Source organism: Pseudochaenichthys georgianus, chromosome 13, assembly GCF_902827115.2.
Source record: "Pseudochaenichthys georgianus chromosome 13, fPseGeo1.2, whole genome shotgun sequence".
Taxonomy (NCBI): Eukaryota; Metazoa; Chordata; class Actinopteri; order Perciformes; family Channichthyidae; genus Pseudochaenichthys; species Pseudochaenichthys georgianus.
In genome coordinates this window covers 23,905,917-23,933,604 of record NC_047515.1, presented here as the reverse complement: position 1 = coordinate 23,933,604, position 27,688 = coordinate 23,905,917, and the positions used below count along the sequence as shown (strand labels likewise).

Genomic DNA, 27,688 nt, shown 5'->3' with positions numbered 1-27,688 from the left:
GACCTCAGGCAAATCACGACTGTGCTGGTCTTGCACAAATGATAAAGTCGACAGGTTTGTTTCATGATGACAACATTTTAGAAATATACAGTCAAAAGATTTTATTACATTTTCATCACAAAACTATTTGTACAATTACACATGGTTTCAGTTCATTGAGTTAACGGACACTTTAAATACAACTTGGTTAAAACATTTATTGGTTCGGAGTAAAAAGAATAGCAGCATTTCGTAGGGTAAAAAGATGTACATGGTGTGGAAAAAGGAAAACAGCGAGAATAAGCGTGAGGGTTAGGCAGTGACTGCGTCGTGCTCTTTGAACACGACGGTCTTGGGGTTGATTCCCACGCTCTTGGTGGTGTTGTGAGTTTTGTAGATGCCGATGAGACGGTCAGCGATCTCGAACATGTTGTTCCTCAGCGAGATGATGATGAACTGAGCGTTCTTTGTTTGCTCCTGCACGGACACGACAGAAAAGAGAAAGAAAGTATTGATATAGAGAGATTGAAACTGCTTTAGAGCATGCAGAGGTTCCTTCAGATCGTACACTGAAGCAGGAAGTGAATTAAAAACAGGCACTTTTCTCTGCACCCCCATCAAACCAGGGGGACACCTCAGCAGAGATTAGCTCCACAGTTCTGAAAGAGCTGGCTAACATGTTTCATTGTTGAAGCATCACTGAACTCCGAAAGAACCCGACTTGCTAATCCACTAAAAGTGTACTTTCATCTCCTAACACACATCCATACTCACATAAATGTAACAGGCCACGATGGAGACGTTCTTGAAATCGAGCGCAGCATCGATCTCGTCCATGAAGTAGAGGGGGGTGGGTTTGTAGTGGTGCAGAGCGAACACCAGCGCCAACGAGCTGAGGGTCTTCTCTCCTCCTGACAGGTTAAAGATCTTCTTCCAGCTCTTCTTTGGAGGACGCACACTGTGGACGGAGACAGAACACCACAGCCCAAACAGAAGGTCAGAATCCATGTACACAAAGGTAATAACCAAAAGGTGTCTGCTGGTCTTCCGTCAGTGCATCTGTCCTCCCACCTGAACATGATCCCCTCAGAGAAGGGGTCCAAGCTGTCGACGAGCTCCAGCTCTGCGTCGCCACCGAGTGTGAGCATCTGGTAGTTCTCCTTCAGCTTGTTGGTGATGATGTTGAACCCGGTCATGAACTCGTTGAGGCGCTGTTTCCTCAGGTCCTCGTAGCCGTGTTTGAAGCGGTCCCTCTCCGTGGTGATCTGGTCCAGCTGAGCCACGCGCTGCAGGTACAGCTCCTCCTGAACACAGACAGGCACACCGTTTCCTTTGTAATACATCTCGAACAGGACTTCAGAATCACCACAACTCACCTGAACTTTGTAACTCAATAAATGACTTTCATTCACAATTCAAATGTAGTTTTTCTATTTATTATGAGCACTAATGTGAACCTCTGCTGGGGTTAGACAACAGGATGTCTGTTGTTAATGTTTGCATACCTTCTTCTTGTACTCAGCGATGGCCCCGAGGTTGGGCTTCATGTGAGCACACTTGGTCTCCAAGGTGATCATCTTGTTGATGATGACGTTGGGATTGGGGATTTCTTCCAGTTGGGCCGAGGTGAGAACAGGAAGCTCCTCTGCGGGCTGGCCCTCGACCGTATGAAGGGACAGCTTGGTGGCCTGGGAAATAATATCCAAGATCAAGACTCAACACACACACAAAATATTTCTTCCAACCAGACAATAAATAAGCAAATACCTAAATCCGCCCTTCATTTTAGAAAAACCTAAAAGATGTGTGGAACTTCTAAATGTTTACTTATTGGTTGTTTAAACATCAAGTGAACTATGTTTGTTAATTCCCCCCCCATGGCAGGGCTCAGCTCTCATGAAGTTATAATCACAAGGACCTCTTTCTGCCAGTGCTTGATCTTGTTGTTGTGCTCGGTGATGGTGGTGTCGATCTGCTCGATGCGCAGCCGCACGCTCAGAGACTCCTGCTGCATGGCGTGCTCCTGCTGCTGCAGCACCTTGATCTCCTTCACCACCGCCTGGTACTGCCCCTGCACCTCGGGGAGCGCCGCCTGCAGGGCAACAAACAATAGCACTTTCAAATGAATACTATTATTTATTCCAGAAAGTGTCCCGAATGATCAGGAATCCTCTCATTCAAATCAGGACAGCAACACCTTGAACTACTCATTTCACTTCATGTCAAATTGCAATATCAGTCAAATGTAATACCTTTTAAGACCTTTTTTAAGACCCTTTCCATACATTTTAAGACCTCATCGCAATTTCGAGTTCTAACCGTTACATTGGCGACACACTTTACCTCACATTGACTATATTGATTGTAAGATAGCACAACTAAACAGAGTGCAGACAGACTACTGAAGCCTCCTCTCCACATGAACTTCAACCTCTCTGTGAAGGTCAGGTTTAATGCAGGATGCTGCTTTGTTGCTTCTGTACTCTGTGCTCTTTCATTCCAGTAAAACTCCTCAGAAACCATTAGAAACCAGTATTTGACCAATAAACAAAACAATTGACAAAACTTTGAACTATGAAATATATTAAACTTTGGTGAGCTTCAGCGGGGTAATGCCATATCGGAGCTCCCTCACAAATACCCAGGGGTTAAATTGGGCTGGGGCTGTCCGGGGCTAAGCTCGGCACATAGGACGATGCTCTGACGTCATCACCCTCACACATGTCATATGTTTACAAAAAACGATATATATGTTAAGACTTTTCTCGTTCTTAATATAGACTATATTTAGGGTCGATATGTGTTGACCTTACTTTAAAATAGCAGATCTCTGTGACCGGATATAGTTTGGCTTAGACCCCGGCCCCACGAGGACGCATACAGTAAAACGCATACGCAAACGCAAAAAAGTCTTCCGTTCACACGCATTCGATTCATTAACGTGTCCGTTCACACTAGACCGCTGGAAATACTGTAGTACATATGCCAGGCCTGTAAGTGGCGCTGCTGCCGCCACAAAATACACCAAAAGCAGCGAAGAAGACCCCGGAGCATGGTTGTCATGGTTGCCCTTCTGTTTATTCTCCGCGGTGGACGGCGTGTTCTCCTGCTGTATATCTCTCAGGTAGTCCACCAGCAGATAACACACACCACCCCCCCCCCCCTCCCCCCATAGAGTGGTGCAAGGCAACGAAACTTCAAATAAGAAGCAGCATTTTATGGCGCTATGCATGGGGCCACATTGAGGGGGTTTCCCGACATGTTGTTTCAGTAAATTAAAGGGTGTTTCATGTTGTCGTTGCTGTGGACCTTCTTAATACCTTGGAAAATGCGATTTAATACTTTTTAATAGCCTTGATTTTCGCTAAATTGTGTTATCAACTTTTAATACTTTTTAAGACCCCGCGGACACCCTGAATAGGGATTGTGGACTTAATCGCTGTGACTTCCGATGGAAAGGACTCTTCAATGTACTCTTCATTCCTTACTCACTTAGTTTCTTCAATTCTCAATTGACAAGGCCCTTTTGTAACCTAGTTAGAAGAGACCATGTTTCTGTCTCTGGGAGCAGGACTAGTGAATAAGGGGGTCTAACCTCAGCCTCCTGGCAGGCCTTCATCACGTCCCCCGCCTCGTCCTCCAGCTTCTTCAGCTGCTCAGTGAGCTCTGCCATGGACTTCTCGTTGTCCTCCAGCTCCGCCTGCTCCCGGCTCACGCTCTCCTCACACTTCTTCAGGTTGCTGCAGAGGGGACAGGAGGGCAAAGGGAGACGCTATTAGCCTCTCTCAGACTGGTTAGTGTGTGTGTGAAAAACTGAAGATAATAATGATAGCAGTTCAGGTGTATTTTGTAAAATGAGGGCTAGGGAAATGATACTACGGTTACAAGGCAATGCCAACATTCGAACACTACTACTTTAGGAAGGTGTGCATAACAACATCATACAGCTCTTCTTGCACTGAAGCAGCAAAGCTCCTGAAAGATCCAAACCTTTTTCAGACCTAAGATTTATAACTTAAAAATGCTTCTCCAGTAAAAAATAAAGTGCTCTTAGGACTCCGTTAAACTTCATAGGACAGTTATTGATACAACGGCAATGTTTGTGTGAAGAGAAAACCTCTGCAGCAGTGTCCTCACTGCCAGTCTGAACACATGCAGGAAGAAGAGCGCTCACACAGGAAGCCTCGGCCTCTAACGGAGCGTCCACACTACAGCTTCAAAAATAGCTTGGAGCTGGGCGTGTCTGGAGCTTGGAGATTTTATTCGAGCAAAGCGACCAACAACCAATCACATGAATCTCCCGCCCCCGACATACAAAGCAAAAACCCCCGGGGATTTTATGGGAGCAATATATATATATATAAACTCCCCAAACAGGAGAAAACCTACCAGTTTCACCCACTGTCTCTGCCACCTCCCTCCATGCCTGGTTCCTCCGGTTTGTATCCCGGTAGGTGAAGAGGGTCTGGTCATACAAAACCGGGTGATTGCTACGGCGATAGTTAGTTTCTCCTCCGACTTTTTTTGAAATATAGAAATGAACGGCGGGATATCTCTCCCAGCTTAGACGCGGTTTGATTGGCTACGTCTTGAGCTGTCAGATTTTCAGAAACGGGATTTGATTGGCTGGCGCTGGCTACTCCGGCTATGCTACCCACAATTCAGTTCGGTGAAAAGCGAGGCAACGTGACATCACCCCATTCAAAGTGAATGGGCAGACGCGTTGGAAAACAGTTTTTGAAGCTGTCGAAGCTGTAGTGTGGACGGCCCGTAAGTTACGCTGTGTTCTGAAAAGCTCCTTCAGCGGAACCAAAACGCATGCAGGCGTCAGCCTCTCCTTTTGACCACAGCATCAATCTTTGTGTTCCAGATACTGACGACCAGATGCCTATTCCAGCTGCTACAGCTGCAACATTTATACCTCATAGACGGTTATAAGAGGAGAGTCGCTGAGCGTTCCTGTAGCTAATGCTACTTATAATGGATGACTCAATAATGAATACATGTTAAACATAACACTAGAGTTACTTCCTTGTCTCACATAATAAGCAACTTCAATGAACCACCAGGGGAATGAAACATATTTCAGTTGATCCATTGGACTTGGAAAGACGTGATCTCCTCACCGGTCGGCGGTCTTTATGGCCACCTTCGCCTTGGTGATGATGGAGGAGCAGTCGTCTAACTCCTTGCTGATCTTGTCCAGCTTGTCCTGCTGCGCCTTCAGCTTGTGGCTGTTGATGTCTACGATGAGGGTGTGGAGCCGCTTCACCTCCGTCTCCACCTTCCCAGCCTTACTGGACGCTGCGTCAAAGTCTGAGGGAGAGAAAGAGGGGCAGAACAGAGAGGAGGGTATTATTTCAATATGCAGGGACTGATACACAGATACACAGAGGAATACACATTAATACCATTTTCATGGATATTACTGGCATTTAGATATTAGATCTCAAAATGAACGCTTTGTCAGCATTCCATGATGTAGAGGGACAGCTTCTCCACACATTGCAGCTCAGACTAGCAGGAAATAATCAGTAGGTTGAAAATAATATGTCTCTACAGTTTAGAGAAGAGCTCCACCTTTCTTGAAGGCGCCCAGGCTCTTCTCCAGCTGCTTCTGTCTGGCCTTGTCGGGGGCAGCAGCCAGCACGTTGGCCTCCAGCTCCTTCATCTGAAGCTTCAGGTGAGTTTCCTGATCAGCCAGACTCTGAAGGAAGGAGAGAAGGACATATGTCAGGGACACTGTCGTGCTCAGAGCAAAAAGGAAATATGTGACCTGCTCTATCGAAATCAGTCGCATTGACCCGAAGACACATTTTGAGTCGTACACACTGTTGGAAAGAGGAGATTCATAGCTTTCACCGAACCCCGGACCGAACATCCACGTTTATTTTGAAATGAGCCGTTGCGACTTCCGACTGATTTGGATAGAGCGGAGCACATATACTTTAATTTCATTTTGGGCTATTAATAGTAGGGCTTATTTAAAAAATACAACATCAAATTGAGGGACATCCCCAGTGAATAAAAAGAAAGATGTGTGTGTGCGTACGGTCATGCTGTTGGAGTATTTCTCCAGAGTGTTCTTCATGTCTCGGAGCAGAATCCTCAGCCGCTGCACGCTCTCCTCCAGCTGCAGCCTTTTCTCCTGGCAGTTCTGCAGCTTTGACACTTTCTCCGTCAGCTGGCTCTCCATACGGTTAAGCTGCAACAAAAGAAGGAGAAAGAAAATCTTCATTAATTCAATTTTCATCCAGCATCTAGGAACTACTTCCAGGAAACATTCTTAAAGTAAAACTTCAATCAGGAGTTATTTATCAAACTTGCTTCACCCACTTGGAGTTGTGAGAATAGTTTGAGAGTGAGTCATATCCTGGCTCTGGGTTAGAGTCACACGTCAGGAAGACTGACCGCACCAATAGATTCAATAGAGAATTAAATGTGAGCATGCTTTGGTACAACAAGTATACTAAGCAAAGCCTTTGCACAGAAGGCTCTGTAGTTTAAATGTAGACTTCAATGTATCACAGACGTCCCTATCAACAAGTTCGAATGTACAGAATTGTGACAAAACGGTTTCTTGTTATTATAATTCAATCCAAAACTGTTTTTTTTTTTATCTTTTCCCGTCTTGAAAAAGTGAAAGTAGCAGCTAACATGCATCACTTTGAGTTTGGTCCACTCGGGAAGTGGGATGCACTCTCACCTCCTCCTGAGAGACCTCGGTACCGAGAGAGGAGCCCATCCTGCCCTTCATCGCTCGTCCTCCTCCAGTCATGGTTCCTGTGAAGCACATACCCGACAGGGAGATTCAGACAAATGAATAAAAGAAGAAAGTATAATCTTCACTAAGAACTAGCTAGAGCATGATTAACCAATAAGTTATGGGGGGGGGGGGGCACCCACCAGCCATCTCGATGATCTGTCCCTTCAGGGTGACCACCCTCCAGCGCTTGTCCTTCTGGAAGGCCATCCTGGTGGCCTGCTCCATGTCCTGGGCCACCAGGGTGTCCCTCAGGGCGAAGTAGAAAGCTGGCCGCACACTCTCCTCCTTCACACGCACCATGTCGAAGAGACGAGGGGTTTCCTCTGGAGTGCGGATGGGAGCCATGTTTCTCTCCCACACCTTCATCTGGGGGAGGAGATGAGGAGGTATGAGGAGATCTGTTTAATCAGAAACCCAGAACTACTGCCTTGATCGGCTAATAAAAGGCAAAATGTATTGATCTTTACCTTGTCCAGACCAATGAAGGTTGCAAAGCCGATGTTCTGCTCTTTAAGGAACATCACACACTTCTGGGCGGTATCGATGGTATCCACCACGATGTTGTCCAGGGCGCCGCAACTAGAGGAAATGGCCACATCGTACTTCTCCTCTATGGCTCCCAGGTCTCCCTGCAAGCACACAAATAAATGATGAGACAACCTCCACTGCTTACATTTAATACAAATGTTTGGAGCACACAATAACTAGAAACCAAACATTTATTTCTTTTTACCAATCTTCCGAAGATGCCAGGGATTCGGCCACTCTTCTTCTGCTGCATGAGGGCGTCCAGGACTCTTCCTCGGCTGCGGTTGGAGGTCAGAGAGCTCTTGGCTTCGTCCACCTTCTGCCTCATTTCCCTCACCACTTCCCTGGTCTCATTATCCGTCTTCATCAGCTGCTCCAGCGCTTCCGCGTCCTGTAGAGAAAAAAAGAAAGAAGCAATTAAACAAAAGCTTAAACAAATGGCGCCATACGTGTGGCAGCAGTCATCAAAATAAATAGTAGGCCTAGACGGGCTCGAAGTTAATGACATTAATAAGATGCGACTATAATAACTGTTAGTTTTACCTTCTTGAGCTCCTGTTCTTTCTGAGGGATCTTCACTTCCAGGTCCTTGATGGCGGCGCGGCGCTCCCGCAGCGTGTCAGAGGTCGTCTGCAGCGTCTGCTTGGCCGTGTTGAGCTGAGTCAGCGCCGTGTTGTGGCGGCTCAGGTAGATGTCGAGCTCTGACTGAGCCAGGTCCATACGAGACTGGGTCTCATTCACAGCCTTGCTGAGCTCCATCAGCTCCTTCTCTTTGGTCTGGAGAACACAGGAAGAGCACACTTAAGGTTTACAGTAATAATGCAGAGTTTACTATCGAGAGTGAAACGAAGCATGCAACAAACTAACACCATGATTAATACACACACCTCTTTGTCCTGTTGCAAGCCGCTGGTCTCTTCCTTCAGACTCTCCATCACCTCCTCGAGTTTTTTCTCTTCTTTCACTTTCTGCTTTTCCATCTCCTCCTTGCGAGCGGTTGCCTCAGAGATGGCCTTTTCACTGCTGGCAGGCACCCCGCGCACTTCCTCCAGCTGCACACAAACAGATGAGATGTGTCAGACTCTGGAGTCTAAGCAACAGAAGCTACAACGCCTGTCTGAGTTCAACCTGAGGGCATAACTCATCAAAACACACTTGGAGCGACCAGAGCGATAGCCCCTTAAGTCTGAAGTGAGATGACGAGATTAAGGAATCGGGGAAGACGAGTTATAAAGTGAATTGATGGAATACGCTATCTGTGAGAGCCACACCTTCAGAAGCAGCCCAACTGTAATCAACTATAAACACACTCCGGACTGAGCAGGCCCTGGTTGGGACCGGCACAACAGTAAGCCGCGTGGCAGAGCTGAAACCAGGCAAGGCGGAGTGCAGTGTGTGCTTCGTAGGGTTAACTGCGGGTGAAATGTGAGTGTGGCGGCTGGGAGTGTTACACAAGCCTGGCCATAGATGAGTACCACACGGAGCCCGGCCTGCCTCGCCCAACATGTTTCCAGAGCACGGCCATGTAGGTGGAGCAGAGAAGGAGATGGGAAGCTAGACCTACATTTACAACACAATTCTCTATCTGTATGTGAAGAAAAGGCTCAGCAAGTGTGCAAGAGAAACATTAGTCCACCATTAAGTGAAACAGAGCACGAGTTGGCTATCAACAGACACACACTACCAATCCACTTGTGCGTTACTTCACAGCCCTCTAGTGGCTACTTTACGGCACATTGTCCTTCCTGCCACTACATTGGATTTACAATTTATTGAAGAGTTTATTTAATGCATAATGACAAATAATCTAGAAGAAATCCAGGGGGTTTCCCTTTGTCCAAGGAGAGGAACATATGAACAAATACAGCAAGGCCTGGACACCATTTTGCAACTGAGACAACATATTTGTTTTGTTACTTAGGTAAAGAGAAATATCTGAGAATGTATTTAACTTTAGATCCCACATTAATTATGGCTAATATCTCTTAAAATACTGAAATGCAGACAACAAATAATGAACAATAGAAAAATAAACAGCATGCTGTTCTGTCTGTGCAGTTAAACACGAGCCTCTGAAATTAGAGAGGGGGAAATGTGAAAGATAAGAACCTTCCTAACCTACTTGTTAATGTTTGACTCAGAAGAACAAGTTACAATGTTGTTAAATGCTGCAATACATGAAGGTTCCTGTAAGGACTGAAATGAATGTATTTCTCTCCAGGCTTCAAAACAACATCCCCTTGTTTTTTTTATATAAGAAACGGGAAATTGTATTTTTAGTGCCCATGTATCTTTCTTGGCCGCGGTACAGAATAAACAGAGCAACACTGTCCCGCCGGTTCTAGCTTGCCTTGATTTAGTACAACCATGTATTTCTTTATGGTTATGCATTGTACATTAGGAGGAAATGGCAACAGTTATGCTCTCCTGACATATCATGCGACAGTGGGTGATCACTATTGCAGAGTAGCACACGGTGATACCAAGTCCTTTAGCAGCCTGTAGTGGAGCACCTTCTAAAGAGCAACATACCTTTTCTTTGTCCTTTTCCAGCTGCTTCTGGACTTTCTTGTTCTTGCTCTTGGAGTGCTTGATTTTCTCACGCACTTCAACGTCCTGCAGGTCCAGCTGGGTGAACTTCTCCTTCTGAGTCTCTATGTACTTGTTTAGCTTGTTTTGTTTCCTGGTGGAGAAACAGCAATTTCACTTTAGTCAATCATGGAGAAAATGTCTTGAAATACTACAATTAAAATCATATAAATGCAGAAATGTTTCCATTATAAAACAATAAGAATGATGATAAATAATATGAATATGGCTAACTCCTAACAGAACAAAACTATTTAGGACACACACGTAACAGCTTTCCTGAATCCAAACTGCACAGGGAAAGAGAGAAACTGACCACCACCACCAAATTATTGGATGAGTCCAACAGATTGTAACCTTTAAAGCATGTTACATTGGTTCGAGGGGAAGCACAAACATTTCTTACTTTTCTACATTTTTGAGCTCCTGGTTCATTTTCTCCATTTCCTCTGATATCTTTGCATTTTTCTCAGTGAGTTCCTTGGTGTCCTCCATGATCCTCTGCTTCTCCTGATCTTTATCCACAGCACGCTTCTGCAGGTCATCGCTGATGGCAAAGAGAGATCCGGAGGAAAGTGAGTCAAACTTAGTAGTTTACACATAAACCAAAGAAACCGGCACTGACCCCAGAGGAGGGTCCTGTTGCCCCTGTGAGGCTCAGAGTGAGAGGAGAACAATGCCATTCCTATGCGAGGGTAACATTGAAATGTAATGAGGATGTTTTCTTTTTGAATTAGTCTTGGAGAGAACAGGGACATGTTGCTGGTGCACTCACACGTAATACTGGCAGAGCCGACTCTTGTGTTTGAAGATGTCGTTCTCCAGGGTGAGGAAGTCCACAGCTTTGTTCTTTTCTCCCTCCAACGCATTCTTCTCCTTTTCCACCAGCTTCACTCGGTTAAGCTAGGGCAGTAAACATATTGCTGTACTTAATATCATGTGACAAAATTGTAATGACATTTATAGACAGAAAATAATATGCATTAGAGACTTATTAAAACATACAGAATAAATGTTTTATAGCATCTCCATCATTCTGATCCCACATCAATATTTCGATAAGAGCTACAATAGCATTCATTAGTTTCTAATCACTCGAGTATCGTCTTACTTGGACAAAATGAAAATACATATGTTGAAATACTAATGTAGCACAATGTATGTGTGTTCAAGTGTGTGTGTCTTTTGTGAAACACGATGAATCATGTCTTGGGCAGTCTGCCAAACCAAAGGCCAAGTTCTCTTACATTTCACAGTACACAACTATTAAAAAACATTTATTTTCATCCCTGATATTTGCATAAAAAGCTTACAAACTGTGCACATTTAAACCTCTACTGTATAAAAGGCACAGCATATGAAGTCCAGACACAGGAAGCCAAGTTTGTTATCTCATGAGTGTGTGAACAGCTGGTGTGTGAGTGTCACCTTCTCTCCTCTCTGCTCATTGAGCAGCTCGATGCGGCGGGCCAGGGTCAGGATGGGCTGCTTGAGGCGGCAGGAGCCGATGATGTCCTCCAGGTACTCCAGCATGCCCTCGTCATGCTCCGTCTGACCTTTGGGCTTCATCATGGCTATCTGCTCCACCTCACCCTAAATACAGTCCAGATCACAAGGGAAAAGATACTTTCATTTCAACATGGAGCCAAGAGTTCTAATAAAACACTCTTATAATTGAATAATATTGTATTAAGACTATTAAGAAGTGGTCAATTGAATTTAGACCTCTATACTTTAATAAACTGTTGATCTGCTACACACACACACACACAAAATGGCAGATACACAGTCATGTACAGTTTGAGAACACGATGGCTCTCCGCAAAACACATCAAATTAAAATAATTTAAAACAAATGTTCAAAATAATAGACATGGTTCAATTAGATAAAAACAAGTATACCATGAACATGCTTATTTACACATTATCCCAACCCCACCAATAATTATGGCCCATTACACACTTTTCTTCTTTTCCACCTTTTTAGGATTGCGGACTTCTTTGATCTGCACCGTGGGTTAATTTCCCAGTGTATTCTAGTTGTCACCGAGTTAGGCAAAGCTCTAAGGAGTAATCATACTGGTCTGAACATGTTCTTTTTAAGCATGATGGCTTAGAATTAAACAATATCTCCGTTAAATATTTGATCTTAACTCTATATCTGCAAATATAGAAACATCTCGTTCCAAAATGATACATCCTTTATAGGTGTAGAAAAAAGGAAGCTCGGGTACAACTTATGTGTGAAAGAAAAGAGAAGCCAGCAGAGGTAGGGGAGTTCCCACGTCAACCTCGGCTCTCACCAGTGAACAGAACCGACAGCTTCCTCTTAGCCAGAGGCCTGGAAAAGTGACTTTGGAGAAAAGCTAAAGCCTCTTCCAATACTCATGCAATCATGGCATGGACAGAGAGCTGAACATCTAACAGAGAGAGTAGACATGCACACACACAAACACAAATCTACATCGAACAAAGTCAAGCAGAACACATGTAATCAACCTATCCATAAACAAGAGGATAGTAGACACCAAGTGTTCACATTAAACTACAACGCACACAGCAAAAATAATAAAAATAAAATGTAAGAAATGGGACAACCAAGATGAAATCAGCCTTTTTGTTTTGTTCTGACCTATTGCATCACCCCATAAGGCATGGGTTAATCAGTAATAATGGGTAGGTTACACATGTAATACAATCAGGAGGGAAAGGGATGCAACAAGAGAACTGGTGCAAACTCAGCAACACAATGCTAAATCAAATGTTCAAAATCATCTAAAAACACAAATAATACAAAATGAACAGGAATGCAGTACATTTGCCATGGAGGTAAAAAAATAAACAAAATGTTGAACCAATAAAAGCCATGGTAATGGAGGGTGTTTGATCCGGCCACACTGAAGCAGCACTGCCAATATTGGGGTTGGGGTCTCACACGCCAATATTTACGTGCTGCTAAAGCGTGGCAGGTACATGGGAAGGGGGGGGGGGGGGGGAAGGGGGTCGTCCAACCTGTCCCCACTGGAGCGCAAAACCCATAAAAAGGCCCCCCCCCACCACAAAAGCAGAGTTCATTTTCAAATACAGCCACTCACAAACAACCGGTCCATATATGGGTACAATTGAATTTATTCCTTAAAATTCTAAAGCAGCAAATAATGGTTCGCACCTTTTCCACACTGTTTCAAACCATGATGCGCTGCTATAGCAGTCTAAGGACTCGTAGAGAGCACATCCTCTCCTTTCCAATTCCAGGGCAACAGGTTATCCCCGCAGACAGGTCACCATGAAACATTTTACCCACAGAGGACTGTGAAATGGGCAAAGAAGGAAGAGCAGAACATCTCTGACAGAATGGGATGGTCAGAGCAAGAATACAAAAGCAGAGTTAAAAGACAAATACAAATAAATGCACAATTACCTGTAAGATCAGAAATCTGTTGTGGTCGAGGTCAATGCCATGGCTTCGGAGCAAAACCCCCACTTCTTTGAATGTGGCTTTTTTGTCACCGATATGATAGGCTGAGGAGCTGTCTTTGTTGGCCGTCCTGGAAACATAGAACTTGCTGTTGGGGATGACTTCGTAGTCATCTCCTTCCTGGCTCAGAGGGGGGGGGGCAGAAGACAGATAGCAGCTTAGTGCAGAACAGTTGAGGAGAAACTCTAACAGCTCTACTCATAAAATGATCATGCCCCTAATACTGACAATTCCACTGAGAGTGGTTAGACAACAACACTCAATATTAAAAACAATCAACAAAAAGGCTTGTTTAAAAAGCACAACACAGATCGAGGGCAGATACATTTACAGGTTAAACCACATCAGGTTAGTGAATTATATCCAGTTAAATGTACCACATTTTCAAAATGTGTCAGATACAATGAGATTATAAACGCATTGCAAACACATCGATTATTTGGCTAAAAAAGTAATAACAGGTCAAATAATCTAAGTTGTCTACATCACATCTAACAATAATAATAAAAAAAAAAAGAAGAGCAGATTGTAAAGTCAGCAGAATGTATAGAAATCAGTTTAGTAATTTGATTTTAATTTAATGGGAACTGCTTAACAATAAAGAAAGGCTTAGAAAATGAGAAGAATCAGAAATGTTACAGGGGTCAAGACAAAACTAAAACTCTGTGGCAGATCAAATTTAGAAAAATGTTTACTTTTAATTCATTACACTTTTGTCAGAAGTTTTGACAAGGTTAACCAATGTGTGATCCAATGCTAATAATAAATGGTCATAACACCCATGTTATTGAAATTCACAGTACCATCAAATAAATACAGCTTAGTTACTGTTTTGAACGTTTAAAAAGTGTTCAAACATAGAGGACTCAATCCTAGCCCCTTTGTGAATTGACTATGAGATGTGTAGGTGGTAGTTGGAACTTTCATGACTGCTTTGAGTCTCGGTTTAATCAAGGGTCTGATCATTGTGTGGCAATATTATATCATGATCAAGGAGTAACAACATATAATACAAAAAAACAACATCTAACTACAAGGAAATATGAATGGTCACCCCCTCAGGCGAAATGAATTGTGTTCTCTCCTAAATTGATACAGAGTGAGTGTAATTTACATCTGTGTGACAGATATATACCTTATCAATTATCTTTTGAAAATGGACTTCCACAGTACAGCTTTGCACATCCTTATGTTGATCAGAGCTGTGAATCAGCACTGAGAGCTTTTTTGATCTGATTTTTTGAGCTCTGTATCCAAACACAAAGAGCATTGAATCTATCACATTGGACTTCCCACTCCCATTTGGACCAATGATGCAGGAAAAGCGCTGAGAGAAAGGTGGGGGAGAGAAAAAAACAGGCCAATCAATTATATAAAAATATACTGCAGCCACAAGTAAATACTGTAAATGTCATACAGGCTATACGTTACAATTCAAACAGTTAGTTTGTGATAGTGAATGTTTTTCAAAAGGGTGTAGTGAAGATTTACTTTAATAACACTTATATTCGCAGCGCGCAATCAGAAAATGGTCAAAAGACAAAGTTTAACATATATAATTGATGGGATATGTCAGCACATCACTACCCCTTGCAGGATACACTCACTAAATCAAAATGGAGGAATGTGACTTTTCCTACCTATTTTTTTTTTTAACTCAATTAAATGTTATAATGTAGTATAAACAATTATTTATTTATTTTGTATGTATTTCCAGGCAACATGTACACCGGCACAGGTAGTTGTGCAATGTGACTTTATTTAAATAAAATTGAGAAACACTAGAATGATGGTAAATCTGGGAGTTTAAAACAACACATTAACAACGTATTTCCCACAATGGGATGACATTTGTAACCATGTTTGGTCATACCTTGTGAAAAGGCCCCAGAATCTGCTCTCCTGAGTAAGATTTAAAGTTGCGATTAACTAAATGCGTTATCATCAGGCGTGGAGCGCCCGGTTCATTGGTCATCGCTGGGGGCGGGGGTGGAGGGATGCTGCCGAGAATCTCCTCCAAACTCCGATAATCAGCCGCCTCGGCAGCTTCCCCCTGAGACGCATCTGTGGCACAGAAAAAGTACAACTTTTATTCCCCTGTGCGTGTCATTTCAGGTGGGGGACAGTGGCGCGTGGGGGAGGGGTGGAGGAGCCAAAAAAACAAACAAACAAAACACAGGCAGCAAGTTACAACCGCAGTCAAACAGACACTCCGAGAAAGTTGACAGGCGTTATTTTTTCTTTGTTCTGAAAACAAGAGCCAAGCCATAAAAGAAAAAAGACCATGGCCGCTTATGAACAAACCCACTTTAAAATACAAACGCTCTTCACAAGAAGCGTTCATACGAGAACGTAGATGCGCCACATTCATTTCGTCGATAATAAATAAGTAAATTCCACATTTCTATCATCAACGTTACACATTCACTCATGCTGAACTGCACGCCAAACGCAGGGAGGCAATCGTTTTATTTATTTATAATAATGTATAACGTTAAACCGATTATGTTGCCATCACACCAAGCCACAACGACCTGTCCAAAATCTATTGTGCTCACAGAAGCATAAACAAGCTGAGGGGTCGATGTTTTTTTAATTAAATGCATGCAGTCAGACACACAGTGAACAATTTCAACGTATTCCAAAGAATACACACATCACGTAATGCCGTTATGTATCTTAATCTTGTCATACCATTTATTTTACAAATTGCAAGTTATAAGAAAAACGTAAAACATACTTTTGATCTACAACATAAAACCCTCCATAACCCGAAATAATTTACCTCGTTTGTTGAGAAGGTCCGGGGAAGAAGTAAACTCGACGATATTAAAATCATCTCAAAAATTATAAGACAAGTATTGATGACTGACACTTTATTTAAAAAATCAGCCATTATAACTACGTGTTGAGATTTAAGTAAGAAAAAAAGCTTCACAGCTGTGGCAATTGGCCACTAACAGAACGGCAGTACACGCAACGCCATTGAGTGAACACAACTTATTTAGATTCACAGACACCAAAACAGCCTTTGTTACTTGCCAGTTGTCGGCGGTGCCTCCTCTTGGCCATTGGACTTGGTCTGTGGAGGGGGTACATCCAGCTCGTCTTCGGAGTCATCCCGGGGCTGCGACCCTTTCCCTTTTGACTTGGAGGAGGCAGTAGAGCTCTTTGCCGTTTTAGATGGCATGATTTTAAATCTAAAGGGGTCATTGGTGGTAAAAAAAGAAAGAAAAGGATTATCCATGAGTGATTTTTTGCCTGTCAATCTCCCAACTCCACTTTTAGTCGGTCACACGCAGCTACCAGGCTTTAATCATTTCCAGTCAGATCCCCCTGCCGCCCGATCCGACTGTTAGTCGGTATATATTTTTAATTGGACCATAGCTTGATTTTTTTCTCGCTCCCTCTTTTACTTACATCAAAACATACAGTAACAACATGAATCATCATGTGTATAACCTGACGTGTGATTAAAAAAAGGATATCACCCTGATAATATCAGTAAAGAGATCAGGCTGACAACTGCCTGATGATTGTAACAAATTAGATGATATTCTAACAGCAAACATTACAAATTAATAACTTCCTATGCTGTGACAGATTCGTTTCAGTACCCATCTGCATCAAATGTAGGTTTTTAATTTCTGCGTCACAAAGTTGAACGAATAATGACCCTTGCAATGATGGGAAAAACGGAAAATATTGTTAACGTAACGCTAACAGGAAAACCCTGTTAATATGCAAATAGCTACATTTTCTTCCCAAAGTGCACAACCTTTTCTATGTTGTATGGTTATTACTTTAGCTAAACTGGCTCACTACCCGGTGGTCAAGACGCAACGTCCTAAATTAAACGAAGAGCTTAAACTGACACCAATATCAAATGTAATCCACTGTTATGTTGGGGGCGGAGGTGCACACGGACCAACCTAACTCGCTAACTCATTCAAAGAACGAATGTAACGTCAATATAACGTAACTGTAACGTTATAAGTACATGTACCTATGCAGATAAGTACTTTCGTAACGCTTGCTCGGCCACAGGATAAACGCATGTATTGTTAACTTTGCCATGTTAATGAGCTGACTTGGCTAATTTTAACGTGAAGTTAGCAGCTGTAGCTAACTATCAGATGTAAAATAATGCAGCATGCTAATGAAATAGCAAACTTTGACTATCAAACCTATCTTCGTCTTGGATGTGTAACGTTACCGAAACACTGTAAAGCATACTGTACTCAATGTGAACCGTATCGCAATTGAAAGGGGCGAATTTATATGGTATTCGCATAAATAACATTGCCAAACGCTAAAGTGGTTGACTTTAAGCAGCCAAAAGTATTTCTGCAATTTAACGTTTAGCATAGCAACATTAACGTTAGCTTAGAAAAGTTATATTTCAGCCAGGGGCGTGTGTGACTACAACAAGGCACGTCTTGCATTAAATGTAATAAAAGGCAAAAAACAGACCACTTCGCGTTACATACCGTAGTATTGTTAGTCATTACGTTTTTAATCTGAGCTAATGTTGAAACGTATCGCGTTGTTAATGTTAACTAAGGTTGGGAGCTAAAGTTATGCGTTTCAGCAAATAGACGGAACCCAGTCATTCACTTACTCTCAGCTAAAGTGTTTCAATATACCTTCCACGATAAAAGCACGGTCTGTCAATAGTCTTCCTTTCTGACCCAAATCAGGTAATCGGAAAAAGTATTCGTTAATCCAAAATCGGCTAATATAATCCATAAAATATAGCCCGTGTCATTCCGAGTCGCTCTCCTACTTGAAAACTGTAACTTGTAAATGGCGCCTAAACTGTGCTGTCGAACCAGATTCGTTACAAACTGACGCAAGGCACCATGGAACGTTCAAAGGGCAGGGGGAAAAAAACACGAAATTCAAAAAAGGGGAGGAAGCCAATTCCGCCTCGCTCCAAACAAACAATAATAAGACGACACAAATAACAAAACTGGAAAACGCAGAAAGTAACTATGTGCTTTTCACAATGGTATATTGAGTAAGATTATTGTCATATATTTAAAGCGTACACTTTCTACGTGTCCAAACGGTTGCCTGGTTACATTAGAACAAAGTCCCGCCCAGAGGAACAGTTTTACATTCGAGGAAGTATTATTCGATCGATGGGCGAGTTGTGTTATTTGATTGAGTGCCATTACGAACATTCATTTAAAATGTGCGATTTATACTGGTAAATCATTCGAAATATCTGTTTTCGATAACACAACTCTCGCGATAACTTGCGTTTCAACTAGCTTCTTATGACGCTCATGACCCATTTTACATGGCTACCAGCAGTTAGCATGGATAGCTTGAGCGAGGAATTGCTAATAAGTGATGGATAGGCTTTCTGTGTACTTTATTAACTATTCATGCATATTTGCTGGACCAAGTGATACGCATACATTGCTGGCTGTCCCATAACTACAGTCGGTAACGACAGAAGGATGTCCGTTATAAGCAGAACATCAAGTTAACTTTAGCAATCAAGTAGCAGGCAAGGCTCTGGGACATCTGAGGATTCACGTTAGCAACGGTGGCATGGACCGTAGCAACTGCAGACGCTTGTTTCATCCACCGTTACAGAGAGCTACCAGAGCATGCTAACAGCTAAGTCGCCATATATTAAGGGTACGGTTCAATGTTTTGGATTGAATGTTAATGTTGTTTATTTCTGTTTTTGACATTGTTGTGTTATAAAGAGGGCGTTCACTAACTGACAATGTCTTGTTCGTTTAGGGATCAACAGAGCAAACATCCACCATGAGATTGAAAACGTCGTTGCTACAGGAACCCAAACATATCCTTTTTACGATGTCGTTTACCAACCTTACATTGCGTGTCTGTACAGTTCAAATAACTCAACGTCAACACTTTGAAAGTGTTTCCACTATACGTGTTATCAGAATCATAATTCGTTTATATATATCCCACAGTAAGTATTATTATATTTACAAGTGTAGTCATTTAAGCCTTGTATTTATTTGCTGGGGTCGACCTAGCACCTAACTTCTGCTAAATCTAGAACTTGTTTATTCTATTTTCAAAAAAGTCCCTACTTATTGCAAAATCAACCATGGGATTTCGAATTACAAATACATATGCCTACCTTTCTAACACTTTCCTTAACAGCAGATCACATAAGGAACTTGTGAGTTGTGTTGGCTGGACCTCAGCAGATGAGCTGTACTCATGCAGTGAGGACCATCAGATACTTAAGTGGAACCTGCTGACCAGTGAGACCAATCTAGTTGTCAAATTGCCAGATGACATTTACCCCATTGATCTACACTGGTTCCCTAAGACCGTTGGTGGCAAGAAACAGAACCAGTCTGAGATCTTTGTCCTTACCAGCACTGATGGCAAGTTTTTTTTATCTCTACAACCAGACCAGCATGCTTCAAAGATTTGTATCTGAGTGTATTCATAAAATCAAAGTCAGTTTTGTTTCACAAGTTGTTTATTTAGTTAACAGCCCCATGAGAAGGGTCAGTGCAAAATTAGTTCGACAACTTTATGTTGAATGTAATCATCAAATGTTAAGTTAACCACTAAACTCATGTAACTAAACATAATGAATGGTTACAGAGTTTGTTCAGCCTGATTGTTATTCTGAGTTAACACCCAGGGTCTTCCTTGATCATTAGAAAAATCAGGTGATGACTCAGGAGTTTTTCCTTGTAGTTTAATTAAATAGCCTCCACCAGTTTAATGATGCATACAAGCATATTTATTTCCATGATTTCACTTCAAAAGAGGATTGTAGTATTGCACTAAAGAGTGAAATACTACAACCTGCTTAGTTGATATTCAATGTCAACCTAGTTTTATTGATATTCAATGTCAAATCATTTTTGTTTTGCATCTTTATATGTGTAATGCCAAACTTGGCAACAGAGTGTTTGTGTCATCAATCAATCAATCAATGTTTATTTATATAGCCCAATATCACAAATGTTACATTTGTCTCAGTGGTCTTCACAGTGTGTACAGAATATCAGTATGACAATACGACACCCTCTGTCCTTAGACCCTCACATCGTACAAGGAAAAACTTCCAAAGAAAACCCAGTTTAAAGGGAAAAATGGGAGAAACCTCAGGGAGAGCAACAGAGGAGGGATCCCTCTCCCAGGACGGACAGACGTGCAATAGATGCCGTGTGTAAATTGAAAAGATAATACATTTGCAACATAGGTAGTCCAAATGTTTGGAAATGCATGTGTGTATAATAGGAAGATGAATCCACGAGGATATCCATCGAGGACCTATGATCCAGGACCACAGCCACGACTCAAGATCCAGCGCTCGCGATCCATGCATCCACATGGCCTCTTATTTCTCTTCAGCCTATATTAGATATAAACACACATGATATGGATGTTCTTTTATGGCAGGCAATGTGAGGTCACAACACTAATGGCAGTGTAGGGTTGCATAAACACACCCACAGACTGAAGCAGCACTTTTCTTTACCAGACAAAGGAGTAGTGAACACTCTGTTAAGATTTACTTTTGCAACTTACTTTTGCTTTTTACCTTCTAACAGTATACAATAGAAGTTAGCTATTGTTTTCTTTACGGGGAGAAATTGGATTTAGTTTCACATTTTGTGTGTAATCTTATATTCTCAGAAACAGAATATTCAACATCACATCAAATTCTAAACATCAAAAATAATAAGTAAACTTAAGTGTTTAGTTTGTGTAATATTTTCTCATGGCAAAGCATGATTGCATGACTGATTTTCTTCAGAAAGGATATTGTGGTGAATAGTACCAGACTGTCCTAAAGCTGAATCATTTAGCATGAAGGATATTGCTGGGCTGTCTGTTTGGAACAACAGTCTCATTCACTTTAACCCCGTTGAACTGCATGTGGTGTTATTATGATTTCCCACAAATGTATCATCAGGAATGTTGCAACCAACCCTATATAAATAGAAATAAAAGGGCAAGGGGTTAATACATTTTAACTTCAAGTTATCATACACATTTTAGAACAACAAGCAAACGATCAATGCAAAAACAGAAGCATTGCACAGACAACGTTATGACCACTCAAATATGAGACTGAGTCAGTGCATATGTGAGTAAATCTTTTTAATATGTTATTCATTCAAAATAGTCTTTAAGTACAGCTGTACTTTCCTGTTATACTCCCTACCTGCTGGACCAGTAACATCCACGTTTGTTGGCAGGTCCATATTTAGCAGTGGGAGAGAGCTGCAGCATGCTGATTTGCAGTTTTAGGCCAGATTTTGATTTTTTTTAATACACACTGCCACAAAAGGCTAGCGTTTTCAATAACTGTCTCCATGCCTGATCACCCTTCTTGTCTAGCAAATACAAAATGTCCCCATTTCAACCAACTGAAACCCTTAAGCTGTCATATATGCTACGTTTTAAGATGATCTGAAAGGGGGAAATTAAGCTTTGTTGCTTCTTGTATATTTATTTAAAGTCCTGGACTATACAGTCCTAGTTTGATCATTTACAAATAGTGTGTGCTTTTGCTTGATGCAGCAGCCTGAACCAATCAGACTTATGGAAACATATAGTCTATGTAAACAGCAGCCACATAGTAGCTAGAGTATAACGCAGATGTTAATATTCCTGAATTATTGACTGCTAACATCCAAATCACGCATAGAATATTTATATAAGCCTGTTCTGCCTCTTCACAGGGAAGTTCCACCTCACCTCGAAAATAGGGCGCATTGAGAAGAGTGTTGAAGCTCACAAAGGAGCGGTTTTGGCTGGAAGATGGAACTACGATGGCACTGCTCTTATTACAGGTAAAGACTACAGGGATATACATATATTCATTTGGATTTAAAAAAAAAACATTGGTTTAATAAGCTTATATAAGCACATATGCTATAACTTTTACATGAAATATAATGTTTGTGAATTAATCAAAAAGAAAGAAAGAAAATCTTTATATCTCGTTCTGTATTTTATTATTCAGCTGGAGAAGATGGGCAGATCAAGATCTGGTCAAAAAGTGGGATGCTACGTTCAACACTGGCCAGCCAAGGTAAGGCTAAAGACCTTTTCTTTATCTGATTTTAAACATTTATGTATCAAGTGCTTGGGTGAAACTACTCTCCGTAATTAATCATATTCACCTAACCACACCTAAAAAGAAATTCACAAAGCTTAGCACATAATTGTTATGCTGGCATCCTCTGCACTGTGTTGTCAACAAAATGTCTTCTGATGCCCGTCTTTTACAATACTTGCAAGACTGACAACTACAAGTAAGTCTTAAAGGTATAAGAGATGATTTATAATTCATCATTTGAATGACAGTGGAAGAAAAAGCCAATCTGAGTTTAGACCAATGAAGTTTAAAGCAGGTCACATCCACAACAGCTGCCAGCCAGCATCAGAGGCCATGTGAAGCTCTGACCAACCAGCTGCAGGCATTTAGTTAACACAACACAACATAGCCCAACAACAATTACAGCAGGGTGTCTGCGGTGTCTTAAAAAGTATTACAAGTTGATAAATCAATTTAGCGAAAATTAAGGCTATTAAAAAGTATTAAACGGCATTTTCGAAGGTATTACATTTTGTAAATTGTTTTCAATAAGTATATAAATTGTCCAAAGAGGTTGTATTCTACAGTCTGCCTGAATGTAATCATTGCGTAGGTGTGTAGTGTGATTCTGTGTAGTTTATTGATGGCATCCCGTCATCTGAACAGGACATCGCACGCTCACTGCTTGATAGCGCACGAAGGTCCGTTTACGCCGGTTGTTAAACAACATCGTTATGGGAAAATGCAAGTCTGCGTCCAAATAGTTGGAAGATAAGGAGGAAGGACAATCAATACTATATAATGTGAGGTAAAGTATGTCGCCAATGTAACCGGTTAAAACTCAAAGTGGCGATGAGGTCTTAAAATGTATGGAAAGGGTCTTAAAAAAGTTCTTGAAAGGTATTACATTTGACTTCAGGATTCCTGCGTATACCCTGTACAAGCCTGTCTGTCTGCCTCTGTATCTCTTACATACACACGCGCATAGTACTAGTGATTGCCTTAGGACCTTCTGGCTCAGTGCATCTTGTGATCGAGAGAATCAGAGCAAAAATCAGACACTTGACGAGAGGAGCAGGCGCAAAGAACTTCAGTTTTATACATGTGAATCAGGGGAGCCTTCTCCTTCTGCTGCTGTATTGACACACAATTTCACCTCCTCCTCTGGCTTTTGTTTAGCACCAGACCCAGAATAACCCCCAGTAAATTAGCCTGGAAAATTGACTGTAACATTTGTACCCAGATGGCAAATAAATAGCAACTCCTAATGTGTTCTCAGATTGTAATGTACTGTTATTTTATATGTTGCACTGATATTTTCTTTTTCATTGTAAAAGTCTATCTGGGATTTTTGCATACATGGGCACCTCACATGCACGTGTGCCGGGGTTAGCACACTCCCTGAGCTTTCTGCAAGATTTTTCTTCTGTATTAAACTCAAGGTAAAATGACATTCAAGGAGGAAATGCTTTTTTAATCCTCTCCTTGGCTGTTGGATTGTGTGCAGTGTGTACACATGCTGAGTCTATTAGAACGTAACTGTGCTCGGTTCAACCAAAAGCTCCATGTTGTTGTTTTTTATTATAAAAAACACCAGGACGTTGCAAAGCTTTATGGGAGTGGAGTTTTATTAAAAGCCATAAAAAAGACTCCTAATGAATGATACATTTCTCTATCCAGCGTTCTCCTCACAGATGGCGTACTTATTAATTGATTCATCATGCTGCTTGACTTATTAAAGGTTTTTCTCTGTTGTGGGACCGAAAAAGAGTTGGGGGTTGGGGGTGAATGAAATGTGGCTTCTGGGGAAATGGATGGCACACTCCTACTGGATGACGGATGCTGTGGAAAACCTGGCTGGGGCAAAGCAATTCAGCCCCAGAAGTTAGGAACAGTTTCCTTAGCTGGTTGTTTAGAGAATGAGCTGCAGAACTACAGGCTTTGTAAAGCACCTGGATATAGTATACTTGGCACAGTTGCACACCATACTCCACATGGCACTCAGATCACTGCAGGTGTTGCTTCACCACCACACACGCACGCACGCACGCGCGCGCACACACACACACACACACACACACACACACACACACACACACACACACACACACACACACACACACACACACACACACACACACACACACACACACACACACACACACACACACACACACACACCATAGGAGAAGGCTGTTCTTCTTAGGTAGTATGACCCATTTGAAGAGAGAGAGAGAGCTGTAGGATGAAGTTCGAAATGCAAGAGGGAGGAGAAAGCAACTTGCCTCAACCCCTCTCATCGCCTTTTTCAGATCATGTGACCAGTTGGCATTTGTGAGATGAGAAACCACATGCACCTGGAGTGGGGTTAAATGTCAAGCCCTCTCCCCTCCACACGCACATAGGCACAACCCAACTCACACACACACACACACACACACACACACACACACACACACACACACACACACACACACACACACACACACACACACACACACACACACACACACACACACACACACACACACACACACACACACACACACACACACACACACACACACACACACACACACACACACACACACTTTCCCCTCGTTTGGGCTTATACTGTAGAGGTCAGACAGGTTTTCTCAGCTGGCGTGCCTGCAAGCTAAGTGCCGCTCCATCCGGCTGAATGAGGTGAGATCTCTTGAGGGAATATGATACCTTCTGAGGAGGAATTAGCACTGCTGTACCCTCGCGCTGTTGTTCGTACCAGCTCCTAGTGTGTCAAAGAGGGAGGGAGATATTCATACTCACACAGTTTTCCATTTTCATCTTTTAAATATTACATTGAGGAAGAGTCAAAAGTCCTTATGTGTGAAAGCACAATCTATTGTTCTTGGTTTGAGTAACACACCATTGTTAATCTTCTGTCTTTGCATCTTTCAGGGTCTCCTGTGTATTCTGTGGCCTGGGGTCCAGACTCAGACAGAATCCTCTACACCTCAGGGAGGCAGCTAGTCATCAAGCCTTTGCAACCCAGTGCCAAAGTCATACAGGTACACCATTTTTTGTATGTACTCTCTCAAGAGGTATAGATATGTGACTTAAGTAAATGTTCACTTAATATTTTATACGTCAGGGTTTTAGAATATATGTGTTATATGTATATGTTACTGAAACTTGTTTTTAATCTCGCGTTTGTATAGCAATAACTTTACCTGCCTGAGTACCTGACATCACTGGACCCTTTACCTATTTTCAGGTCTTTGTAAATTAAACTAGAGGTTTATTGATTTGTATTACAAAGGCTAAATTAAAGAAAATAAAGACAATAGATCTATGAGTCTTTGAGTGCTGTTGTACTAGGGAGGGGGCAACCTGGCAACACTGACAACCTGGAACACCAGTAAGGATTTTCCTTGTTCACATATACATTTTTATATTATTATTTTTGATTCTGACACCTCCTTCGACCTTATATAATAATGATAACAATAATAATAGTACATGTTATTTATATAGCGCTTTTCCTTGTGCTCAAAGCGCTTAAGTTGAGGGTCTCTATGTGCTTCTTTTAAACCTCTTGCTCTCTCGTACCTTTGCTGTATGACACGCGGTCACACGCACACACATCACCTCCAGTGATGCTAGTTCAACCTTTGTTGGCTTTATTTGAAATGGGTTAACATGGGTTAAGAATGACCTGGTTTGGGTATCTGATAAGATAGGTTTGAGACAAACTGGACTCTCCAAAGGATCTTCTTTGATCTCTGCAATCTCTTACAAAGACATAGAAACACACAACAAACAAATGCATGTGTTTACGTGGATTTCCTTTTTGATGCATCAAATCAGCAAGTAAGGTACTATAGATAGATGACAGAGCGTAGGCATGGAAAGGGAACAGGAACAAGAAAGGCACTTAGTCTAAGAACAACAGTAATGCTACTCTCTCTGGAGCTTATCCTGCTCATCTTAAGTTTTTCTCTTTTTTTTCGACTCGGTAAAATTAGAGGGTTTCATTGCTCCCCACTACTCTTCAACATAAGTGAGAAGTTTTGTATGCATGTTGGAATCAAATGCTCTCTCTCCTCCCTTTAGTGGAAGGCCCATGATGGGGTTGTTCTGAAGGTGGACTGGAATTCAGTTAATGACCTCATACTATCAGGTGGAGAAGACTGCAAATATAAGGTGGGCCGTGTTTGCGTTTATATTATTTTAAGATATATATATATTTTTTACTTTTTCAAACCATATACTCCCTTATCAGGTGTGGGACAGCTTTGGCCGTGTGCTTTACTCCTCGTCGTCTCATGACTACCCAGTCACCTCTTTGTCCTGGGCTCCAGATGGAGAGATGTTCGCTGTGGGCTCCTTCAACACCCTGCGGCTCTGTGACAAGACTGGAGTAAGAAAAAAGTGTATTATATATATATATATATATATATATATATATATATATATATATACCTTATTTCTAAATGGTGTCCCCTCATACAGTAGGACGTCAGGCATTGGCAGTATGAACTAGGGCTGCTCGATTATGGCAAAAATCATAATCTCGATTATTTGGGTCAATAATTGTAATTGCGATTATTAAATGCGATTATTCATTGACTTTGAAAACATCCATTTATTGGAGAAAAAAAATGTGAACAGTATGTTTTTAACAGTTGATTACCCTGAACTTTAAGTATAATTAAACTGAAAAAAAAAATCTATTACGTTGTTTTCGTAATCGTTGCAAGCCATAATCGTAATCGCGATTTAAAATACGATTAATTGAGCAGCCCTAGTATAAACTATTACATACTGTATATAAATAAGTACACACAAGCGCTCTTGTATTAACAGAAACAATTAGTCTTCCGCGGTCTTACTCATTTGAAAATGGTGATATCAATTTGTATACCATCTAAGGTGGCATCATTTCAGTTGTATGTGTTTCCATTTTGGTAAAAGTTCTTCTTGTCAGTTGTGCAGATGCAGGTTTAAGGGGCTCTGTCAGATCAGCCTGTTGGATGGTTGAATTTCTTTGGAAACCCTTGCCACCCCTCATACACCCCTCCGCCTTTAGGTTAGGAGGAGGTGTGTCCATTTTATAACTTTCTGGAAAGTTCTGCATATTGCAATTCTCTGTTTTGTATATTGTAATTCTCTCATCTGCCAATATGACATTATGCTTTGAAGTCAGTTAAGTCTTTTTTCTGAACCACACAATATCTGAGGTATGTTTCCAGTGCAGTACGGTTTATATTGTGTAGCTCTTTGCAGGCCTTCTATATTACTGTTA

The 27,688-nt window shown here is 41.7% G+C and overlaps 2 protein-coding genes across 4 annotated transcripts in view; one reads left to right on the top strand and one right to left on the bottom strand.

Annotated features, from left to right (window-relative positions):
- Positions 1–86: 86 nt before the first annotated feature.
- On the bottom strand, positions 87–18,147 carry smc4 (structural maintenance of chromosomes 4). 3 transcript variants are annotated; one of them, XM_034097475.1, is made up of 24 exons: positions 17,962–18,147; positions 16,383–16,540; positions 15,214–15,404; positions 14,476–14,667; positions 13,284–13,460; positions 11,291–11,455; positions 10,638–10,765; positions 10,269–10,409; positions 9,806–9,956; positions 8,161–8,325; positions 7,817–8,050; positions 7,479–7,664; positions 7,213–7,374; positions 6,886–7,111; positions 6,686–6,762; positions 6,032–6,184; positions 5,560–5,686; positions 5,106–5,295; positions 3,575–3,719; positions 1,898–2,071; positions 1,485–1,667; positions 1,051–1,283; positions 754–937; positions 87–456 (listed from the first exon to the last, which is right to left on the bottom strand). In XM_034097475.1, exons 2-24 carry the CDS (start codon positions 16,528–16,530, stop codon positions 292–294), a joined length of 3,897 nt encoding a protein of 1,298 aa, XP_033953366.1. In that variant the 5' UTR covers positions 16,531–16,540; positions 17,962–18,147; the 3' UTR covers positions 87–291. The 3 variants fall into 3 exon arrangements, with proteins under 3 accessions (XP_033953366.1, XP_033953367.1, XP_033953368.1); XM_034097476.1 differs by having other exon boundaries at positions 17,987–18,147; XM_034097477.2 differs by lacking the exons at positions 16,383–16,540; positions 17,962–18,147 and adding an exon at positions 16,126–16,319.
- A 155-nt stretch (positions 18,148–18,302) lies between these two features.
- The window catches only part of ift80 (intraflagellar transport 80 homolog (Chlamydomonas)), a 39,000-nt gene continuing 29,614 nt past the window's right edge, over positions 18,303–27,688 (top strand). The window contains exons 1-8 of the mRNA XM_071205185.1: positions 18,303–18,992; positions 19,101–19,164; positions 19,505–19,723; positions 22,046–22,156; positions 22,330–22,398; positions 25,342–25,451; positions 26,497–26,586; positions 26,666–26,803. Of these exons, the coding sequence (XP_071061286.1) occupies positions 19,125–19,164; positions 19,505–19,723; positions 22,046–22,156; positions 22,330–22,398; positions 25,342–25,451; positions 26,497–26,586; positions 26,666–26,803 (777 nt within the window). The 5' untranslated portion in view covers positions 18,303–18,992; positions 19,101–19,124. The remainder of the gene's footprint in view (positions 18,993–19,100; positions 19,165–19,504; positions 19,724–22,045; positions 22,157–22,329; positions 22,399–25,341; positions 25,452–26,496; positions 26,587–26,665; positions 26,804–27,688) is intronic.

Bases quoted from the DNA above. Each gene is read 5' to 3' on its own strand.
- smc4 (XM_034097475.1), bottom strand. From the start codon at position 16,530: ATGCCATCTAAAACGGCAAAGAGCTCTACTGCCTCCTCCAAGTCAAAA. The intron at 14,668-15,213 runs GTATGACCAAAC...CCTTTCTCTCAG, and splicing joins TTCTGGGGCCTTTTCACAAG to CGCTTTTCCTGCATCATTGG. The intron at 938-1,050 runs GTGGGAGGACAG...CTCCGTCCACAG, and splicing joins TCTGAGGGGATCATGTTCAG to TGTGCGTCCTCCAAAGAAGA.